Raw genomic sequence first — 23,060 nt, 5'->3', positions numbered from 1 at the left:
CTAACACATTTGAAGCCTTACACGCCACAAAATAGTCGTTATTTTGCGAAAGAGTCCGCATGTGCACAAAATAAACCGTACTTCCTAAGCGTCAGATACTAAATCGCACATATTTATGTGCACTAAATATCTGTTTGACATAAGAAAATATGACAATTACATGTGAAGTCCGGTATTTCAAACTCAAAGCCGAAAGCCAAAGGCCCCTGAGGAATTCTCTAACGATCTGCATTCCCCCGAATCGGGAGGAAATAAGCGCTGTGCCCGCACTTGTGGATATACGGACTTGTAAACTTTTTATTTATCTTCTTTTCGCGCTGTTTTTAATTCCGATGAATGTATTACTGATATGTCGCAAGTGGCCGACGTGGGTTGCGAATCTGTGGCCACACACTCTGGAAATGCAACAGTCGATCAGACATGCGGAAGTTCGTATTCAACCAAAAAATCCAATGTAATAAAATTAAAAAAAAACGCATCTAGAAAATTAGCACAAGGTCGAAAGAACAAGAGACTTGTTTATTCAGCTTTATTACTCGTGTCAATTGTGCAATAAGACTTCGTTCTTCTTCAGAAGAAACTTTATGGTGCACTTGATCTTGGTTACAAAATAAAAAGACCTACCGTAAAATTAAGCTTTTTTCAATGCTGGGAGTACATTTTTTCCCAATAAATGAACCGCCTGGCTTTTAGAATTTTATAGTAACTGGAAGCTTCTGGCATCCCACAGTTTTCCCACCGTCTTGTACCTCGAACATAATGTTGATAGTTCCATTCTGTAAAGACCAGTGCGAAATAAACAGATTAAAAATTCGCGTGTTAAGGACCAGAAGAAGTGAAGTTGAGTGCAGTAGAAATAAATACAACTTCTTCGGAAGATGGTGTGTTTAGGGTCAGATATCTGCATATTTACGTCTCATTATTGGAGGGCCGCTGCGAAGATTCGTAGTGAGGCTGTCAGATACGGAAAGAAAGGGATACAATTTAGCTAGAAATCAATCATACAGAAACATGGCAGGCCACGGGGAAGAAAAAAGAGGTGTCTTAACATAGCCAGCCAAGGCGGCAGAAGTTTCTCGGGTTTGACATATCTCCCGACAGGAGCTCTGTAGAGCAGTTCAAGAGGACACAGCAGAAGGCGTGCCACGACGCAGCATCGGCATATGCCATGAAAGTTGCTGCGCGCGCGATCGCTTTCAGTTTATATGTCAACCACGCAAACAGCACGGTTTTGCTCCTCTCCTCCTTGCTGTCGTCTCTTCTCCTTTCTTGTTTTCAGGAGATTGAGGACCGAGAACAACAGCGGAGGCAGTGACGACGGGCAGCAGAGCGTGTAGTGGCTATCCGCATCTACGTGATGAGCAAGCTGTAAGCCTCTATTCAAGGAGGCAAGCGGAAAGAAGCGTTCCTTCTGTCAAGTGTAAAAATGATTTTCTTGAGTTGCTAGATGAAAGCTAGAACCAGATTTTTTATACTGTGTTTCAGATTAGTAAAATGTAGAATTACCTATGTTCGTTTTTTGCGATATTATTATGTTATGCGTGACTGTTGCCTGGCGCATTGAATAAAAAATCTATTTAGTTTTTGAACCGCAGACTAGCCTTTAGATGAGTCCAAACACTCTATATTTTTGTGACATATTATGAAATAAACGATCAAAAACAAATGAAATGAGCGAATAAAGAAAAGCGTACAAAAGCGGATCGGAGTACGGCATTTGCACCGGAATTTAGAAAACACTTGGTCTGCTCTGAGGAAGAAACACGATATATCTGCCGTGTCCTGTTTGGACATTCCTTAGGGGCTGACCAAACAGGAGACTTCAAATGGCGTGAAGCTACATGGTACAGTCTTATTGCGTACTGCAATTTGTTTTCGTCCGTTATTTTCATCGGGAGGAAAGTTTTTATTGTTCTCCTTGACGTAGGTTTGGAGCGTGTTCATCACGTGAGTTCGGACAGTCACTCACGAGCTCAGTTGGCTATCATTCTTCGCAGTTGTTCAGGTTTGAGCCTCCCAGAAAAGGGAAAGGAAAAGATACGAGTACAGAACGCTGTAATACGAGGGCGAAGAGGTGAAACCTCTTTGGCCTTCTTCCTGTGGCGACGGCGGCCGCGGGAGGGAGGCCGCCGTCGCCACAGATGGAGAGGCACACCATTGGTAGGTGGTGTGTGACGTCAATTCTGACGAATCCTGACGTCACGAAAGAGCCTAGCAGGCGAGGAGGAAATTCGTACTTTTCGTTTGGTTGATGTCCAAACTGAAAGCGGACGGGCGGACAGCAACTTTTACTTATACGCTGGAGTTGTTTCGCTTCACGCCATTTGAGGCGTCCTGTCTGAACAGCCCCTTTTTTAGAGGCCCTCGCGGTGGCGCCCTCGCGAGTCACGCAGCGCTCTCGGCCTTGAGAACGTGAGCGAATAAAGACGGCTCCTCGAGTGTTTCCCGTGGGTCTCCTACTACCCTAGAGGTGTTGCGCCATCTGACGGCATTTGTCAGAATCGCGAGCGAACCTTCGATGCACTTGTTTCATGGCGAAACTGCGCCGTTCAGACGCCTCTCTTCCATCGTGGTGGCCCTTCATGCGACTTGAATAAGGGTCATAGTTTTAGAGCGTTCAAAATTAACACAAGCGCATTTATTTTTCCCTGTAGGCTGGATAGTTCGGAGGAACTGCACAAAAAAAACCTTCGGGACCGTACAGAAAGTTTGAAAAAGTCTCAAAGAAAACAAGCTCGGCGAATGGGCCCGAGAAGGCAGAGCAGCCCCAAACGGCCAAGAAAGAGGAAATAAAAAGTTCAAAGTTCGAAGAAAAGCGGCTGTCAAATTTGCTATAAGTGCCACCAGCCAGGACATATCGCTGCGGGCTACCGGCGAGCAAGTGTATCTGTCAATCTGCTAACGGAAGAGAGTGACTTGCTTTTGCTTGACACATAGATATGACTGTAAACGGCGTCAGCTGCAAAGTGTTGCGAGACAGGGGTGCAACTTTCGGTGTCGTTCACCCGTCATTCGTTCAGCCAGAACATTTAACAGGGGCAGGCACTCGAAACAGGCACAAAGTGCTTGCCGGTAGCGAAAGTCGAAATGGAAGGCGCCTTTGTCAAGCTCCAGACGAAAGCCGCCGTTTCGGATAAGCTTCCTCAGAAAATTCCTTACATTTTTTTCCAACAAGTCAAAGCGGGGACTACAAAATGCAGGGATGGAGCTAGACGTGAAGCCCGTCATGGTGATAAGAAGGGCGCACACGAAGCGATTGCAGGAAGCTACCATGACGGAAGCTGTCACGGTATCGGAAGAAAATGACGCGAGCGAGACAGTCACCGCAGTTCCGTCCGCGACTGAACCAGAGCTCGACGATAATGAGGCCGCAACTTCTCAATCCAATCGAGAGCTGATAAGCCCAGTCAGCGAAAACTTTCAGCTTTTGGCGAAGGTTGATGATAAACACAGGCTAAGAAAGGAACAGCCCGACGATACGTCACTGCAATCGTGCCGGGAAAAAATTCCACGTAAACGCGAGGGAAGCACTTCTTTTGTCATGAAAGACGCTATTTTGTACCAAATGTTCAAGAACAAGCAAGGCCGTTCTCTCGAACGGCTAATCTTGCCGCAGAAGTATCGTACGGCGCTTTTGGGCTTGGTTCACTTTGACAGTTTGGCTGGTCATTTAAAATAAACAAAATCAAGAGCAGGTTGCTAAACGACTACTACTGGCCGATGCGCTTCAAAGATTCTGAGAACTGGGTACGCTCGTGCAATGTTTGCCAAAGGACGGGTTGATCAAATGAGAAGGTCAAGGCATATTTGGTTCAGGTACCCATAATTGGTGAACCATTCTGTAGGTTGGTGGTGGCATTGTTGGTCCTTTACCGCCAACTGCAGCAGGAAACAAGTACCTGCTGACGCTACTTTGTCCTGCAACAAAGTTCCCGGAAGCCGTCGTTTTAGCCGAGCTAAGATCTACAGCAGTCGTTAACGCGCTGCTCGGCGTCTTTTCGAGGGTGGGATTTCCAAGCGAAATCCAATGTGATCAGGGTTCAGTCTTCACCAGTGCGCTGACCGCAACCTTCCTAGGGAAATTTGGCATAGCCAGCCACCACAGCTCCGTGTACCATCCGAGTTTCACTGGGTAATGAAGCGCATTTGGCGTGCGCTTTGTTACGAAAAGAAAGCGGATTGGGACACAGCTGTTCCGTCAATGCTTTTCGCATTGCGCTCTGTCAGCCACGAGGCGACTGGATTTACTCTCGCAGAAGTAGTTTACGGGCGCGCACTAAGATCTCCGTTAACCATGTTGAAAGACAAGTGGGAAGACAAATTCGCCGATAAAACGGTCGTCGAGTAAGTGCTCGCCCTATTGAAGCGCTTGCGCGAATCGCAGAAATTGGTCGAACTGAACATGAAACAAGCATACCAGCGGGCGAAAAAGTGCTATGACAGGAACGCTCGGAAACGAACGTTTAAAGAAGGTGACAAAGTACTTATTCTCAAGACGTCCAAAGCAAATAAGCTGTTAGTAGCATGGGATGGTCCGGTGGTGGTGCAACGAAATATTTCTGACACTATCTACTTGGTGACGTCTCCTGGAAAGCGGAAGGAGGTGATAATCTATCACTGTAATTTAATGAGGCCTTTTCTCAAACGCACCGAGGTCGTTAGTATCGCTCTAAATGAGCCTGAAGAAGTTCTCATACCAATCCCGCCACTGCCATCCCCATGCTCGCTGCTTTCTACAGAAGAGATATGAACAGGGACAACTGAAGGTGCACGGTTGAATACACAGCAAAGGGAAGAATTAAGAGGTGCTAGACTCGTACAGGGCTTTGTTTAGCCCGCGTCCAGGTAAAACTAACCTGTTACAACATGACATCGAGTTTACCTCTGATCAACCTTTCCGTACGCGAGTGCGCAGAATTTCACTCCGTCATGAAAAGCTGTTGAATGAATCCGTCCAAAACATGCTGCACTTGGGGATAATTGAGCCAGGGGAAAGTGATTACATCTCCCCGATGTTCATTGTCGAGAGTGCCGGTAAAGAACCGCGGCCATGCATAAACTACCGAAAACTCAACGTGATAACTAAAATAAAAGTGTTTCCCATCCTGAACGTTGAAGCACTTCTTGAAAAAGTGTCGGCGGCGCGGTACGTGTCAACACTGGACCTCGTGCGGGGCTATTGGGAAGGGGATCCGGCCAACTCGTCGACAACCCATTCGTCGAATAGGGCAGTCCGTATTAGGGCAATTCGTCGAAGGGCGACTTGTCGCATGGGAAATTTGGTCGAAGGGCGATTCGTCGAATGGGTTGAATGACGGTCTAAGGTAAAAGTTCGTGGTTCCTTTTTAACTTCTGACCTAAATTTTCATTTGTTTTTGTACTTTAAGTTACAAGATTGAAAGAAAAATTACAAGAAGGCAAAGACAGGAGAGAACCTTTAGACAAGTTGAAAAATGTGTCATCTCACGATCGTCCCTTTGTTGCCTTTTTTATTACTTATTTTGTAATGAGCCGCCGCAGACTGTCGCCGCGAATGGCGTGAACGGGTGAGCCATCGACAATTTTGTAATGAGCCGCCGCAAACTGTCGCCGCGAAGCGGCGTCGACTGATCGGCCGGGTAGGTTAACACGCGCCCCAGTGATACACGAGCGACTTAGTGACCCTGCCGCACAGCACCGTGAAAGTGGCGAAAGCGGCAAGTTGTTACCTTCGACAAGAAAGAGCAGACTGGAGGTCAGTTTTTTAAGGAGAGCGCCAATGGTTCATATTTTTTTACGAAAGAGTTACACATAAAAGACAGAACACGGATTATTATAGGGCAATATTTTCTTTAAAATGTAAAGAAAAAAATTATATACTTGGCTTTAAAAAAGCGGCGACCAGTTGGCCTCTTCGACGAGTTTTCCTTCGACGAGTTGCCCTATGACGAATGGGCCTATTAGACGAATGAGCCGCCGACGAGTTGGCCGTCGACGAGTTGCCTTTCGACGAGTTGGCCTAGACCCATTGGCAAGTGCCTCTCACGGAGAGCGCTAGTAGGCTGGCAGCTTTCATAATCCCTCTAGGAACGTTCCGCCCGCTTGTCCTTTCTTTTAAACTTAAGAACGCGCTCTTTGTTTTTTCCAAGCTAATGAGCGAAGTGCTCAAGGGTGCCGAGTCTTTCGCAGTTCCCTACCTCGATGACGTGCTATTTTTTCTAGTAGCTGGCAGCAGCACTTGCAGCACGTGCAGGAAGTATTCGCTAGAATACAGAAAGCAGGATTAACTCTGAAAATGGCCAAATGTCATCTCGCCCATGCTGAAGTTCAGTATCTGGGCCACGTTGTGGGCCAAGTGAAGCGACGCCCGTCAGTAATAAAGGTTATGGCCATAGCGAATTTTCCTTTGCCGAAAACAAAGACGGACATGCGCTCTTTCATCGGTTTAGCCGATTATTTCCGAAATTACATTTCTAATACTGCGTATGTCGCAGGCCCATTCACGGAAGCTCTTCACAAAACAGAGCCAAATGTCGTGCGCTGGACTGAGGAACATAAGGACGCCTTTTTTAGGATCAAGGAGCTTTTAGCGAGCGATCCTGTGCTGACTTCACCAGACTACACGCGCACCTTCATAGTGCAGTGCGACGCGAGCAACCGTGGTTTGGGCGTTGTCCTCAGTCAGGTAAACGAGAAGGACGAGGAACATCCTGTTGTATACGCCAGCATAAAACTAATAACGCGCGAACGGGCATTCAGCACAGTAGAAAAGAGTGCGCTTGTATGGTGTGGGCTATCGAAAAACTCTCGTGCTATCTGAAAGGATCTTTATTTATTTTCGAGACTGACCACTGCCCTCTCATGTGGCTTAATCAGATGTCAAACAAAAACGGTCGTTTAATGAGGTGGAGCCTGGCACTCCAACAATTTACTTTCACGGTGCGGCAGAAGAAGGGCGAAAATCACGTCAACGCCGATTGCCTGAGCCGCATTCCTTAGTGTTCCTTATAGTTCTGCAAAAAAGTCCCCACAGAAAATGGTTGTTTTTTGCGAATTTTAGTTGGCGATTTTGCAATGTTCAGGCTTATGACTGCACTTGAATTCGTCAAGAAAGCGCGTTGCATTATTCAGCTCCTAATGATTTCAAGGGATCTGTACTTGCTGAGTTGTGGCGCCGGATTGCTTCCAATGTCGTTTCTGCCGCTCGTCTCCCAAGCCATTTCAGCTCCTCGGCTTGCTGCTGTCATGCCCGAGCTGCAGACTTCCCGAATGTTTGGGTCCTTTCTGGCTGTCTTGCTCATTCAAACCCCTCTCCTGCCACTTCCAAGCTTCGGAGGCACAGCAATGTCTTGCGCTTCAGCAGCCTTGCCCGAGGACAGAGCGGCATCTGCGCTTCAGCACTCTGGCCCGAGCCACCCTTCCAAGACCTGGCGACAGTGGCCTTCTAGCCTGGTCACTTGCCAAGACTCGCAAGCGTACTTCTATGAAGTCGTCGTCTACCAAGGCCTTCAGCGTGCTACATGCCTGTCTCCTACTCCTCCAGGAAGCACGGACTACGTCGAGGTTAAACGGCCGCAAGTCGGCTCTCGCCATTTTGGATGCTTCGACAGCTTCTATGTCTGCAGTTACTCAAGACGCGTCAGCCTGTTGGCCAACTTCCGACCTGGGTAGCTTTGGCCGAGCTGTAACAATAGCGGTGCTGGGCTACGCTATGCGTTTTCTCGGCTTCCTGATAAGATTAGTTGGAGCGGCGCGCGGGGTTGCATTTCTTTCTTTTTTTCCGGTCCTGATTAGATACAGAATCACCAAAAGCCAGTTTGCTTTTACGATAAAGACACATCGTCTTCCAGCAGCAGAGAGAGTCTGTCTGTTTCCATCAGCAGCCGTTCCGTCGTCGAACTGCCAGAAACATATACGCTACCAACTGAGCTAACCAGGAGTTAGACATCAGTAAAGCAAACGGGTTTTATCAGCTGCCACCAGCTGATAAAACCTGAAATAGTAGTATGTACTTACCGGACGTACTATTTCCGTACTAAAGTACAAAAACGTTTGAGAAAAAAAAAAGAAAAGCACGCATTTGTTTTTAATGCCTGCAACATCTCGCCATGGTTGTTCTGCCAAAGCACACATCTTCTCACACACGTCTCCTACATGATTGCACTGAAATCAAAGAACGAACTGCAAACATTGTACAGCACTTCGGCTGAGGGCAAATCTCCTGCAACATGCCTTTCAACTACGCAGCAGCTACCGCTGTCAATCGCAGCACACTTTCTGTGGCCGTTTGCTATTTTTGTTTCTATTGTTTGTGTGTACTGTAAGAACTGGGACTATACTTACCCCAAGAAACGACTTCGCAATTTCGGGCAGTTCACCACTAACGGACTGAGTGTAGGAATTTGGTTCGATCGGGCACTCGTTGTTCCATAGTGACCCGAGCATTTGTTCGGCAATGCTAGTGCCGCCGCACAGGTCGTACGTGCTGGAACAGGACACAGATTAATGAGAGAAAAAGAAACGTAAGTCACTGATAACCATGCAGTTAAAGTTACTATACGGCGCGCAAGTTCCCCTGCTTTTGGCGCATCTCGTGTGTTTGTTTCGCCCCCAAACGATCTCACGAGCTTCTGTTTGCCCCCGACCTCAACCATTGGCGGCACGCCCTTGGCTGCCTCGTCATCGTGCATTTCCCGCGGGTTCTCTACGTTGCCATTTGATCGGTGTACTCCTCCTCACTCTCCGATGCGCCGAAAACGCATGTTTTAGAACACTTGCTCACCGTATAGTCGGTGACAGTTTAAGAGTTAGGGGAAGCTCCCCCACCTCTTTCCGCTTTAGCAGAGAAATAAACATGGAGAGGAGGCGACTTTCTTTTCAGCGTTCGCTTTTCTAATGTAGAAAGAGTGGAGAGCAGTTTCCCTGAACTCTTAACCTGTTACCAACAACTCAGTTACGGAACCCCCACAGAGAATAAACCCCCACAGAGAGGCGATCCCCTCCCCCTCCCCCCCCCTTTCCCCAAAGGTCACCACCCGTCGTTCGAAGCGCCATCCAGGGGCTGTAATCCAAAATTGTATTCTTCGGACTCGCTCAATAAGCAGCCGTAGTAAAACAAGTCCTACTCCTCGCGTAGCATTACTAATTTCCCTATTTATGCGGATAATTAAGATGTATGCAGGTGAGGTTTTGATTATATATCTTATCAAGATATACAAGTCCGAAACGCCGAAAGCATCGCTTTTTCCTTCGATAACCCAATCTTGTAAGAATTACTTCGCACCGCGTATGAACAATGAGCAAAACTTGCTTTTTCCTTGAGGTGAAAAAGGGTATACAAGCCAAGAACTGAGCGGCTGCGCCTCTCCACCAAACATCTTCACTAGTTGGTCCAAACAGAGCCACCATAGCTTGCGTCAGCATAGCCGCCCGCACGTCTCGCAGCGTCTCACAGCGGGCGGCTATGATGTCAGAATGCCAAACTCTCGTTGGCCGATTGAAAAAAGAAAAAAAAAAAAAAGAAATAGTGTGTAGATTACAAGGCATTTAGAATTGAGGTCTACCCACTATCCTTCCAATCATAGCCAATCAGATCTCAGCGTCGTTCTGACGTCACCGCAATCACTGCGCCAGAAGCAGACGACTTGCTCTCCGCATAGGACGTGGCGACGCCAATGCGAACGCGTCTGCCGCTTTGCGGCTTATCGAGCTTCGACATGTTAGCTGCTTGGGGCGGGTCGAAGATCCTCTAACAATGACGTCAAGCGTAGGCCTTCTCTCTAAGGTGGTGTTTAGACACTCGGTGAAGCGCCATCTGGGCGCTGTGCTTCAAAACCAATGTAACATAGTTACCCCGGCAGCCGTCCCCAAAACGATGGCGAGTCGGACGGCTGGATGCGGACCTTGGGGGTAACTGGCCGTGGAAGCGCCTCTATGGGCCCTTCCGTAACTGAGTGGATTTAAACTTTCTTTCGGCCTTAACCGCTCATTCACACTGGAGGCGGATCCGCGTTCGCAAAGCGGTTGCGAACGCAGTTGTACAAAGATCCAGTACAATGGACCTTTTCCACATACCGACGGCACCAGGCGGTGGCTGCACGAACTAAAAATCGAGGAAGTGACCTACCTGCGCTACCAATGGATAATGGGAGCAACGGTACCAGTTTCTTCGCTCTCTGAGCAGCGGCGCCTGCCCAACGCGACTTTAAAGAGGGGCATCCGTGGCGTCCACCCAAACGTCGTGTTTTCCTTTCCGTCGACGTTCTTTTTTTGTGTAACACAATTATATATATGCTGCAGTTACGGGTTCTACTCGCTGTTGTACAGCCTCCTTCCGAATTCCCTCGATTTTTCGTTCCGACCTCCGCCGCTTGGCATCGGGCGCTCGCGCGTGCGCAGAACGCTTTTCGGAAAGGGTCCGTTGCACGCGCGCTCGATGTGCAACTATGTGCGTGTGCGTGTGCAATTGTACTGGATCTTTATAAAACCGCGTTCGCAACCGCTTTGCGAACGCGGATCCGCTCCCAATGTGAATGAGCGGTAAGTCCGAACACAGCCGACTCTACGAGTCGATGGAATCGGTCACATAGCTTAAAAAGTGAAACGCCATGCATACAGTTTTTACTTTCTCGCAGTCATGATCGTTCCAAGCTATACTTTAGCATCTGCTATATATTTTTACCTTCAGCGCAGCGAACGCAGCGTATCGCCGAACGTGCGCGCCTTTCTTTGGCCGACAAGCAGGAACTCGATATCTGTGACCAATCAGTATATGTGTGCGCAGCGCTACGCCGCCTTTGCTACGCTCGACGTCGGAGCACAGCAGAGCCCTTTGTTTCACTTCTGGGCGCAGGAGACGCCACGAGTTGATGAGATCAGTTAAATAGCGTATATAGCGCACCAAACATGGCGCTTGTTATGTTGTTTTACGCGTTTTATCATTGCTGAATCAATCATGTGCGGGAACGACTCAGTGACTCGCGTATTTGACAGTGTTTGATTGGTCCCATTTCCTTTTAATGAAAAAAACAGTGAGTGCGCAGGCGAGCTGCTGGATGTTGGTCATGATGTAGAATACCCGAAACTGTGGTAAAAGCTGGGTACCTTGGTCGAAGAAAAAGACAGGCGAAACGTTGAGACGTTCTTTTCCCCTGTCTTTTTTCTTCGACCAAGTTTCCCAGCCTTTACCACAGTCTCGGGTATTCTACCTCATGATCCTTCTCATATCGGCTAGGAGGAATTTCTCTACTTGGTTTCACTAATCGTAAGTCAGGGCTCAGTCGAAGGCTAAAAAAGACGCGCAAGCGCGTAAACACAGACCAAAATCTCACTGTCGCGGACGGTGCACTTTTCAACTCTGATGGAATTCGGTGCGAAGAAAAAACCTAAAGGGGTTGAAGACCAGTCCACAAACTTGCGACCACTTACGACCGCGAGCGCCTTCTTAGGATCTCTTATGGGTGAACACACTGACGCCACTTATCCGGCGGCTGTGGAAACTCGTGGCATTTTCGTATATTTACCATCGTTTTCGCGCGTAATTTTTTTTCTTGTGAGGAAAAGGGGGGGGGGGGGGGGGTTGACAATCGTTTGCTACTTGTATGAACGACCATTTCTCATAGGATCCGTACATTTCATCACCGAAATACCGCAAAACCTTCGCTATAGAGAAATGCAGTTCTAGGATGAAAGATTGCAAGAGCTCGGTTCGAAGCCGATGCAAGTGTGGGTGGACGGGCCTTTATACTTGGGACCGCGTTGGGCGTTACGCGAGCGCTCGTAGCCAATCCAATGGGTGCGACAGCCACATGACTTTCTTGAGGGGCGTAGAGACTCGCGGGGCGCCTTTTGTCGTGATACATTTATACGGGGCATGATTATATAGCTCGTAGCGTCCGCTCCGCCCCATTGCAGGTTACAACGGGATGCAGCCAACAACAGCATATGTGTGACATGGCGGATTTTCTCGTTTGCTTCTATGGGTCAGCGGGGCTTGAGCCCGGAGTTTAGCCTCAAAGTAGCCAATCTGATTATCCGCCCCGCGTAGGTTTGGAAACAATAAAAAAAAAGCCCCGCGTAGGTTTGGAAACAATAAAAAAAAAAAGCCGTCACTAGACAGGAATATTCTAACGATGCAATATATAGGAATACATGTATCACCATGCCGTACAGTATATACGTACCAAGAACCGATAAAGTTTTGTATGCAGTCTATTTCTTGCCCGTCGTTTTTCGTCACGGTTACCGTGAGTTGAGGACTGCTGTTTAGTTCTTGGGTAATGTCCAACGTGAAATCCAGAGTCATCGTTTGTCCCAGCACAGCATTTGTGAGTTTAAGGTCGCTCAGCTTGAAGGCTTGAGCATCTGCAAGGCAAAATCAGTCAGGCGATTTGGCATAGTCGGGCAAACTTGCATGTGCGCCAGGATCGAAATGAAACACCTTAAATGCTCTGATCCCGCGAGCAAAAATAAAGCTTTTTATCATTTTTTGTGCGCATTATTGTTTAGTTCAACATCTCTACAGTCGCTGACAGGTTAAGAGATCAGAGAGGGAAAGGAAGGCTGGGGAGGATGATGCAGGCGGAATGCTGGAGCGAGGAGGTTTTTTTTTCGTTATCTTTCAGCAATCCATCTGCTTCCTCCTCCCCGCCCTTTTTTCACCCTCTCCGTGAGCTCTTAACCTGCCTCAGACTATAGACCTTTCCAGCGGCAGTCTCGAACAAAGCGATTTCCAGCGCGCGTCCCTGGTTTTGAGAGTGTACGTCAGTGTTGCCCGACTGCGCTGAGCTGTGGGTTTTCTCGTCAGTAGGCTGTGGCAGCCTGCGTAGGAGCAATTTTGAACGCTGGTGGTGGCAAGATTGCCTCGCATTATTTTTTCTTTTGTGTTCTATGGCGAAGAGAATTTCTCGAAGTTATTAAGAAAGCGTTGAACTATTTTTGGGAACAAAAACAAACAAATGAAAGCTATTTACGGCGAGTCCGTGCGCGACAGAACAAATGCAACTGGGATGTTTGTTTCATTTTAGGCTGATATTTTTAACGGCACAATACGTTCAGCCATGTCAACTTACAAAGATCTTAAGTGCCTAGCATATTTGACCACACCAGAGGATAGCCGGACTGCATGCGCATTGCCTACTCACTATATGAAATTCAACGAGTCTCATCAATCGAACAAGATATATTGTACGCACCCCACGGTGCCGCGTTATCCGAACAGGATTTGAGAATGGGCTGAAATAACACAGCATATCCAATATACAGTGTCGACGATAGTCACTTCACGACGATCGGACGGAATCCGGCTTGTCTTGGAGTACGCTTTGAAGAGTGATGTTTTTTTACACAGCACTAAAGCAAATGAGCGAACGTGTCTATTCAGTTCCCATACCCCGGACCCTATCAGCTACTTCTCGCCTAGAACGGGAACATAGCCGGGAAGGCTTTTCGGAGATTATCTCAACGGAAATAATCCTCAAAGAACGTCGAACGGCCCGCGTCGCGGGCTGCCTGACGTTCGCTCTCTTCGCTCGCTCTCTTCGTTTGTTTCCTGCGAAGGTCGATCAGGCTACGAGCCCTGGTATTCCCTGGTTCTCAGAGCGGAAGATTACAAAAACACGCAAGCGTCCTGAACAGGCAAATAGAGTAAACTCTTTCAAGGAAAGCCGGCGAACTCCGAACACACAATGCAGGTGGAGAGTCGCGCTGACCGGGTTTCCACAGCTCAGGCGGGTGGCAGACATTTCTGGCTGATAAAGGTCGCTCGAGTCGCAAAATGGCGGAGTTAAAGTTGTTCCTCCCGGTGTTGTGGGAGGCAGGTTCCGCTTCGATGGTCTGGAGCGTGGTGGCACGAACGTCGCTGAGTGACGGGTCGACTCACTGCTTGAATAGAACTATGTGCATTTATTTACACTCTAGTTACAAGTCCCAACTTGGGAAACCATCCTGCCTCGTCTAAAGTCTCGACCCCCGTCCCCAATTTCTCTCCATCAAATCCAAAGTCCGAATCCCCCAAAATCCTCTCCGCGCTACTTTTGTATGCACGTAGGGGCCTCCTTTCCCCCCAGGAACCGACCAATCACTTCAAATTCCGCCACTCACACGTGGTACACTGTTCTCCAATGGTCGGCGAGCTGTCATTTTGGCGTCCTAACCGCCAAACCCAAACTCCTTGTAGAGTTGTTCTCTGCTATTTTCCCAGCCTGACTGGCGCCAACCGCTAAATTATTGCATCGGGCAAAAAGGACAATTTTACACTAAGCGGCAAAACCCTCTGCATACACGCACATTCGGTTATAAGCCACAAGCATCTTCCAGCGCGGGCTCTTTCGGTCCCGGTCCGAGCAGACCCCCGAAACCCGAGACGCTTCTTAACGACCGCGGGGGGGACCGCTCCCGCGTCGCGGCCGCTCTGGCCCCGCCGACCCAAACGTAGAAAGCTAAAAAAACACAATGCCGACGCAACTCTGGAAAGATAAACTTTCCTAACCAAAAGAAAACACGTTAATTAATAAGCAGGACTCCTAAATACTTAACTGGCGGCGGCCAGCGATCTGTTTCTGCAAAGGTCTATAGACGAAAACGCTCGTGAATGTAAGTAGGCTATTAGCGATCTTATTTGTCAAGTTCGAGTATCTAACTTAAGACATATAATCGCGGCTCGTGTATGGTTTGGAACCATTTCGTCAAGGTAGGCCAAAGTAGTGGCTATGCTTAAAAAAAAGGCTTTTGAAAACAATGTACCTTTGAGTTCTTAGTGCCAAATTTAAGATCTTCAGAAACCAAGACGCCGAAATTTAGCTGCACAAGGGCGAGAAACGTTTCTCCCAGTATTGACTCCCCTTACCGAGTAACATGAATCCGATCTGACGAAGGCGCGATATCCGGAAGTTACGTGATCACAGATAAGCCCTGTCGTGCTTTGCTGTCTTTTTGAAAGCGGAGCTTTTGGTGCTCGTTTTCATCGGTACGGTGTGCTTTGCAGGTCCTAACCCCACGACTAAATAGAGATGAAGAGGGTTCGTTTTTCAAGTGGAATTTTCCTTAAAATATCGCCCATCTTCGTTTTGCTTTTATTATGATCGCAAAAAAGTTTGTTTTCCAAAATTAAAATATTTTTGAAAATAAAGCCTGTGTTATTTATTATTGATGTTGTGAGGGTGCTCAAGAACAACACCTACTTCATCTTCATGATGATGATCATCACTACCGTTCTCAATTCTTCGATATTCACTTTCTCTGATCACTCAATAAGAAGTCGCTCAATAAATCTGTCCCCGGAATTCCCCATCTTGTTTTCACATTATTATTATTATCTTCAAATGTGACCCGTGTACCTTTCTCGGAAAGAAACAATCACTTGCTCTTTTATAAGAAAAAATAATATACCCCAACGGCTGGACCAATCTATATATTTCTTTACTTCAGCACTACGGCAGTGTGTCTTAAAGACCGACCAACGAAATTGCCCCTCGCGCCCTCCTCTTTTCACCCTCTCCCTAAAATCTCGTGATGGCAGGGGCTTCTTTTGTGTCGGCTTTTTTTGTAGGGATAATTCTCAAAAACCGCGAAATGAACGGCTAGCTGCGAGCGCCACAACGACCTTGAGACGTCCAGGTGTCTTCCCTCCTTGACGCGGGCACGCTCAGCCCGCGAGATTGAGGAAGCCAGCGCGACCGAACGCTTTTTCCCATAAGCTGCAGGTCCGAGGTGGAGATTGAGGGGACGTGGTATGGCTGGGTTCGTTCCAGCAGCCGCTTTCTGGCATCGCGCGGCTGCTGGAACCATTCCCTTGTCTGCAGAAGAATTGGCTTGCGCAATAAATGGTTCAGGTCGTTGATAATACATTTATTTCCGAAACTTATAAATCAAGTGGCTTTCCCAAATTTCTTCATTACTGTTTGAAACACATCTCCTCTCATAGGTTGTTCATCCTATTTTGGACTCTTTTGCGTATTTATTCGTCCTTACCTCTCCTTGATGACTGTTTTATAACTTGATAAAGACCTTTAAATATTGGCGCGGGCTTGCGCGATCAACGCTGTCCCGGATTTATCCAAAATTGGAAAGATTGGCGTCAGGAAGGGTTGAAAAAGCAAACCGAAATTCTTGCTTACCTCCACAACGCCCCATCGTTTGCACTATCGCAACTTCTCAGTAACCGAGCTGTATACCACATTTTACTCATGGTTACTATATATGTGGCCCCACAGGCTGTCCCGTTATGAGCGAGTCGACTTTTTAACGACCGGCGACTCTCCTGAGTGAGAATAAATATTATCTCCTTCCCACAACATCCACCCCTTTCTCTCTACCCTCCCCCACCCCCCTTTCCCGAGTTGGGGAGATATTAGGCCACTCCAGGAAGCAGCCTGCAGGCTGTGCTTTTCGGCTACTCATTCTCAACGCATTTGAACGTGGAAGTACACACATCACATGAACGACGCCCTGTTTATTTGCAACCTAAATAATGTGGCTCTACTGTTGGGGCCCAATCAATTTCATCAGCAATAATTACTTGTTACGACTTCATGGTGAAAGCGTCTTCGGCGTGATGCGACAAAAGTGGTCGATTCATAGGGAGAAATAGGTCCTCGTATTTATTTTGCGGAAATAGTCGCTCCTGTGACGCTCTAGTGCGTAAGGTCAACGCACCCAGGGAAGTGCGTAATACTTTAAAATTGTCGTTGACGATGAAATATTTGTGAAAAGTGCGTAAAATTGTTTACACCACAAAAGCATACCTAAACACAACAAAATATCGCAATTATAATGCAATTAAATGCAAAGGGGCAAGCGAGCTAGATAATAATGATGAAAATAATCCCTGGAGAAGGGGAACAAGAGGGACAAGGGACAAACTTAAATCTCCAAACACAGCTCACCAGTCACCTAGCTGTGTTTGGAGATTTATGTTTGTCCCTTGTCCCTCTTGTTCCCCTTCTCCAGGGATTATTTTCATCAAAATATCGCAATTGCAAAAAAAAAAAAAAAATGCAGCTTGCGAAAATCGTTGTTTTCCCCCCTGTCTCTCTCTCTCTCTCTCTTTTCGCGCCACTACAAAAAATAGCGTTCGAGCAACGAAATTTTATCAAAACCTCGCTTCTTGAACATAGGACAGCAGGCTATACGGCAGTGAATCTGCCAGGGAGTTTGTAGAAATAATGGGCGACTATTGAATCTAGCCTTCTGCACGAATCATGCCCGGGATATTTCCATTTTCCTTCCAGGGGATTAGAAGGCAAGACGCTGAAGGAATTTATGTGCACTAACAGGCTGCTTCTACAAGAAAGTACCAGATTTCTAGTGCATGTCAGTCTACATGTAAATAGTTTAATCAGTGTGCACAAACATGCGCGGCCTGGAGGATGACATGGAAGCACGGCGGAAAGCAGCTTGCTGGAAATAGAAGTCTCTATTGCATTGCACTGGTGTGAAGAATTATTACGTATTTTTGTTTTATATCTGTGCGAAAATAAAAACAGCGTTTAGAAACCGAACTCTGTGCGTTTTGAGAAGCGCCGAAAGGACATAAAAAACCGGGACAACCTGAACAATACGACCTTGCGTCACTCAGCTTTTCATGGTTTCTTGTTTTTCCGGATTCTTTCAAAAGGAGATGAAAAAGTATGAACCGATTGACCCGACTTTCCACATTAGAGCAGTTCATTTTCATTCCGAGAGGCTCTCTTAGAGCGTCTTGCAAAGTTCAGCTTGTGCTGGTCCGTTTTTATTTTCGGTTTCTTTCAAAAAGTGAGCTCTAAGTCACTGGACCAACCTACCACATTCAAATTTTACGGAAGCGTAGAGGTGGTTGGGAGGGCCAAGCGGGCAAGGGTTGCACGCCTCTCGAACCACCGTCCGTTACCTTTGTTTAGTGGCTGGGCTTTGCGAGCAGAATGCGAGCTTGCTCGAGTAACTTGCATCCGTTCAGAAGATAAACCCCTCTAAACGACAATCTCCGCCGCCTGGGAAGAACGGAAGTGGCCGAACGAGACGTCTTAGGGTTTTGCGTCACGCCTGCATTTCAAGGGTCAGACTTACTGGTTCCCGACACCAGGACGATTGACGGCTCCGCCCACGTCTTTGATTGTATATTGATACGGAGAAGAAGGATAGGAGCGCGACGGCCCGCGGCCGTAGTGCGTTCTGGCTCGCGCTCTGACGGGCAATCAGATTAAAAACCTACCGCTGAAAACCACCCCGTGTATCATGGACGAAAACATGATAATCATCGAATGGGAGTGAACGTAGAAGTATAATGATCCGATACAAAGCTTCCCTTGATTCCTAAACGAATTATGCCATAGCCAAGTACACCTTCACATCAAATTGATAGACAGAATTGAAGAGAAGATTGTGTGTTTCTTGAAAGAGATTTCGGCCCCCTTCTATCCGGTCCGCTTTCCTATACGCCTTCAATAACGTGGGCGAATCTTTCCTTTTGTTGCATTTCCACTTCTTCGCTTCTGCAGATGATGAACCTGGTAGTTCGGTCCAGTGGCTTAGAGCTCACGTTTCGAAAGGAACCGAAAATAAAAACCGACCAGTACAAACTGGACTATGCAAGACGCTTGAAGACAGCCTGTCGTAATGAAAATGAACTGCTCTAATGTGGTAAGTCGGGTCACTTGGTTCATAATTTTTCATTCCCTTTTGAAAGGCTCCAAGCAAACAAAGAACAAGGACAAGCTCCGGCTGTCCCGGTTTTTTATGTCCTTACGGCGCTCCTCAAAACGCACAGGGTTCGGTTTCTAAACGCTTTTTTTTTTATTTTGACACGGAAATAAGACAAACATACGTAATAATTCTTCACACCAGTGCAATGCAATAGACTTCTATTTCCAGCACGCTGCTTTCCGCAATGTTTCCATGTCATCCTCCAGGCCGCGAATGTTTGTGCACAGTGATTAAACTATTTACATGCAAATCGACACGCACTATAAATCTGGTACTTTCTTTTAGAAGCAGCATGTTAGTGCACATGAATTCTCTTAGCGCCTTGCCTTCTAATTGCGTGGAAGGAAAATGGAAATATCCCGGGCATGATTTGTGCAGAAGGCTAGGTTCAATAGTCGCCTATTTTTTCAACAAACTCCCTGGCAGATTCACTACCATATAGCCTGCTGTCCTTTCTCCAAGAAGCGAGGTTTTGATAGAATTTCGGTGCCCGGCCGCTATTTTTTGTAGTGGCGTGAAAAAAGAGAGAGAGAGAGAGGACAACAACGATTTTCGTAAGCTGATTTTTTTTTTTTTTTGTGCCATTGCGATGTTTTGTTGTGTTTAGGTATGCTTTTGTGGTGTAAACAATTTTACGCACTTCCCACAAATTTTTTATCGCCAACGACAGTTGTAAAGTATTACGCACTGCCTCGGGTGCTCTGACCTTACGCACTAGAGCGTCACAGGAGCGAGTATTTTAGCAAAATTTGAATCGACCACTTTTGTGGCATCACGACGAACGTACTTCACCATGAAATCGTAACAAATAGGGATTGATGATGAAATTGATTGGGTCCCAACAGTGGAGCAACATTATTTAGGTTGCATATAAACAGGGCGTCGTTCATGCGATGTGTTGACTTCCACGTTCGAATGTGTTGAGGATGAGTAGCCGAAAAGCGCAGCCTTCAGACTGCTTCCTGGAGTTCCCTAACTCGGGGAAGGGTGGGGTGGGGGGGGGGGGGGGGGGGTAGAGAAAAAGGGGTGGATGTTGTGGGAAGGTGATAATATCTATTCTCACTCAGGAGAGTCGCCGGCCGTTAAAAAGTCAACTCGCTGATAACGGAAAAGCCTGTGGAGCCACATCTATAGTAACCATGAGTAAAACGTGGCATACAGCTATGTTACTGAGAAGTTGCGATAGTACAAACGATAGGGCGTTGTGGAGGCAAGTGAAGCAAAGACCTACCTTACGATTGTGCCGTCTTCATTAGTAGCAAGAATTTCTGTTTGCTTCTTCAACCCCTCCTGGCGCCAATCTTTCCAATTTTGGATAAATCCCGGACAGCGTTGATCGCGCAAGCCCGCGCCAATATTTAAAGGTCTTTACCAAGTTATAAAACAGTCATCAAGGAGAGGTAAGGACGAATAACTACGCAAACGAGTCCAAAATGGGATGAACAACCTATTGGAGGAGATGTGTTTCAAACAGTAATGAAGAGATTAGGGAAAGCCATTTGATTTATAAATGTATTATCAACGACCTGAGCCCTTTATTGCGCAAGCCAATCCTTCTGCAGACACGGGAATGGTTCCAGCAGCCGCGCAATGCCAGAAAGCGGCTGCTGGAACAAACCCAGCATACCACGACCCCTCGATCTCCACCGACCAAGCGGCCTCGGACCTGCAGCTCATGGGAAAAAGCGTTCGGTCGCGCTGGCTTCCTCAATCTCGCGGGCTGAGCGTGCCCGCGTCAAGGAGGGAAGACACCTGGACGTCTCAAGGTCGTTGTGGCGCTCGCAGCTAGCCGCTCATTCCGCGGTTTTTGAGGATTATCCCTACAGAAAAAGCCGACACAAAAGAAGCCCCTGCCGTTACGTGATTTTTGGGAGAGGGTGAAAAGAGGAGGGCGCGAGGGGCATTTTCCTACCTTGCGGAAAATGGTTTCGTTGGTCGGTCTTTAATACATTTCGCTTGGCGAGTAACGCAACATTGAGGCCAAAAGCTAAAGTGTGTAACCTACTATAGAAGTGAAAACAAAGCCTCACGTGTTTGGCGTCTTCTTGGTATTAGATGCGCAGAAAAGAGAACCCATATTGCAACGCTCCTTTCCGGAGAACTCGAATAGCTAAGCGTCTTGAACTTCCACATATTGTGTGGCAAGAGATAGGGCCACATAGTTGAAGCGTGGGAATTCATTTGTTTTTGCATTTCAATAAATTTGTTTCAGTTGTGCGAGTGTCTTTATTCTTGAAGTTGCCTCCGTCTAGCTGGTGCGTATACAATATTCAAACAAAAATTACGTAATTACATTTACAAATAAATATAATGGGAATTTTATATTTTTTATTTCGCCGCAGCAGGTCCCGACAGGGTCCCAACAGTTGTGAATACAAAGCTCAATGGCAAAAACAAAATATTAACGACGTCCCCCCACGACATTCGAAATAAGGATTTAAATCACTCCAAGGTTTGCATAAAATGCATCAGTGTTTGGTTGTCTGTGGTTATTTGAACCAGTAAGCGGGTTTTGACCTAAGGATTTCATTTTTTGACGCGCTTAATTCCCCAAAAGTAACACCTCTCGCCTTAAATGCTTGTGAGCGTTTTGTCTTTCAGTTGCCTGCAGGTTCATAAACTTGCTTACCCGAGCAAGGTGTGAGCTCCGGAGTCTCAATTGAAGCCAAGCAGAATCCGGCCAGAGCCAACAGTGTGCCGACGTGGACAAAGACCATGGTGTGCTCGGTTAAAGGGGCTCGACGTCAGACACGGTACGAGATGAGACCAGACTGGTATCGCATTTATATGCATAAATTGAGACTGTAGAAAAAAAAACGCCTAGAATAAAAACAAAATATACACGAGAGCCTTTGTGTAGCGGTATTAAAGCAAGAAAAAACTACTCACGGTTCACTTTAGGATATTGCATTTTGTCATGCCTGACGCAATATCGTAGTTGGAAAAACAGGTCAACGGCACCAAGGGGCACAAACAGGATGCAGCCAAGGCTAGGACCGAAATCTAAAATTAATAACCGGATGAATGCGAATGAAAGGCTGAAATGTGAATAGTGAAATGTTGACTCGGTATCAATTCGCAGAAATACATCCTGGCAATGATAGGAAGTTAATTCATTTATTTGCTTTTGTTAGAACCTGCGAAATCCAATTCATATTCTTTATTTTTTCTTCAAAAATAAAGGAAGGGATCGAGAGAAAAAAAAAACGCTAAATTGCTCACAGTTATCGGTAAAAAATAACATTGACTTTACAGGGCGCAAGAAAACAGAGCACATATCATTAATAACTTGTCATGATGTCTTGGTGCGATCACGCATGCTTCAGCGAATTATGTTCAGCTTGAACCATGGTAGTCTTGGAAAACCCTGTTCTATGGGCGTTACTGTTGGGCGCGTGCGACCCTTTATATTTTCGACTTCTGAATGATCCGCCGCAACACACCGTAAGCGCAGCTACGTTGGAATGTTGAGCACATCCGTTTATATTTCCTGGGGTTGCGCCTCGGCGCGCTGCGCGTCGGCGCGCATTGTACCGCAAGCATCTGGTTCCTGCCGGAGTGACGCCGTTCCGCACGAAATGGATTCCTTAGAACGACGTCTTCACGGACCATTAAATGTCTACCCTCATAAACGCTACCAATCTGAAGAATAGCGAACATGCAGAAAAAAAGGAGATGATACTTTACAAAGCCTTAAAATTACGGCATTTAGCTACAGGCGTTCTATTCCTTCTATATTCGAATTGACTACGAGGTAACTGACCAGTACTAAAGAGTATTCTGCAGTTTTCGTTTTTAAAATAATTTAAAACATACGAATGTGCTATTTGAGCAATCAACAGGAAAAGATAAAGCAATGACGCTCGTGTAGGTCGGAGTTCCAATTTATATAAAATAAGAAAAGGTAGTTTTGATTCTCTCTTTTCCCTGTGCTGTGGGTAGGTTGGTAGACCCTAAGTCAACGTGGAAGTATTTTAGTAACTTCGAATGGCAAGGCTCTAGATGGAAGTTGTCGAAGGAAAAAATCATGAAAGTAAAAACGTCCCTTGCCACGTGTAATTTATGCTTGAATCAGAAGGGTACACGCAGTGGAGGATTCAGAGGCGGATCCGGATGTCCTGACCCCCCTCGGGAAATACCTGCATCCGCCCCTGCGTACATACATTATGGTAAATCTTGCGTGTGTAACTAAAAGGTAACATTTTACAATTACAATTACTTTTGGTTAAAAATATTCGGTTTTATTTACCTGAATATACTTAACAAGAAAAGTAACTCCCTGCTACGTACAAAAAAAATCCTTTACATTACCGATTGCTTGAGATATTTCAAAGGACAGATTTTCTCGTGGTTGAAAACTTCCATTTCGTACTTTTCATTTCTTTAAATTAGAGACACCGGAT

General features: G+C 46.6%; 1 protein-coding gene across 1 annotated transcript; it reads right to left on the bottom strand.

Moving 5' to 3' along the window:
- Positions 1–689: 689 nt before the first annotated feature.
- LOC121835740 lies at positions 690–21,374 on the bottom strand. The gene is made up of 4 exons (XM_042290210.1): positions 21,287–21,374; positions 12,162–12,342; positions 8,323–8,464; positions 690–776 (listed from the first exon to the last, which is right to left on the bottom strand). The coding sequence occupies exons 1-4, from the start codon at positions 21,372–21,374 to the stop codon at positions 690–692; spliced, it is 498 nt and encodes a 165-aa protein (XP_042146144.1).
- Between the last annotated feature and the right edge of the window lie 1,686 nt (positions 21,375–23,060).

The sequence above is a fragment of the Ixodes scapularis genome, unplaced genomic scaffold (assembly GCF_016920785.2).
Source record: "Ixodes scapularis isolate PalLabHiFi unplaced genomic scaffold, ASM1692078v2 PGA_scaffold1__304_contigs__length_218370807, whole genome shotgun sequence".
In the NCBI taxonomy this organism is placed as follows: Eukaryota; Metazoa; Arthropoda; class Arachnida; order Ixodida; family Ixodidae; genus Ixodes; species Ixodes scapularis.
Note: the sequence above shows the minus strand (reverse complement) of the source record. Positions and strands in the feature narration are given on the sequence as shown.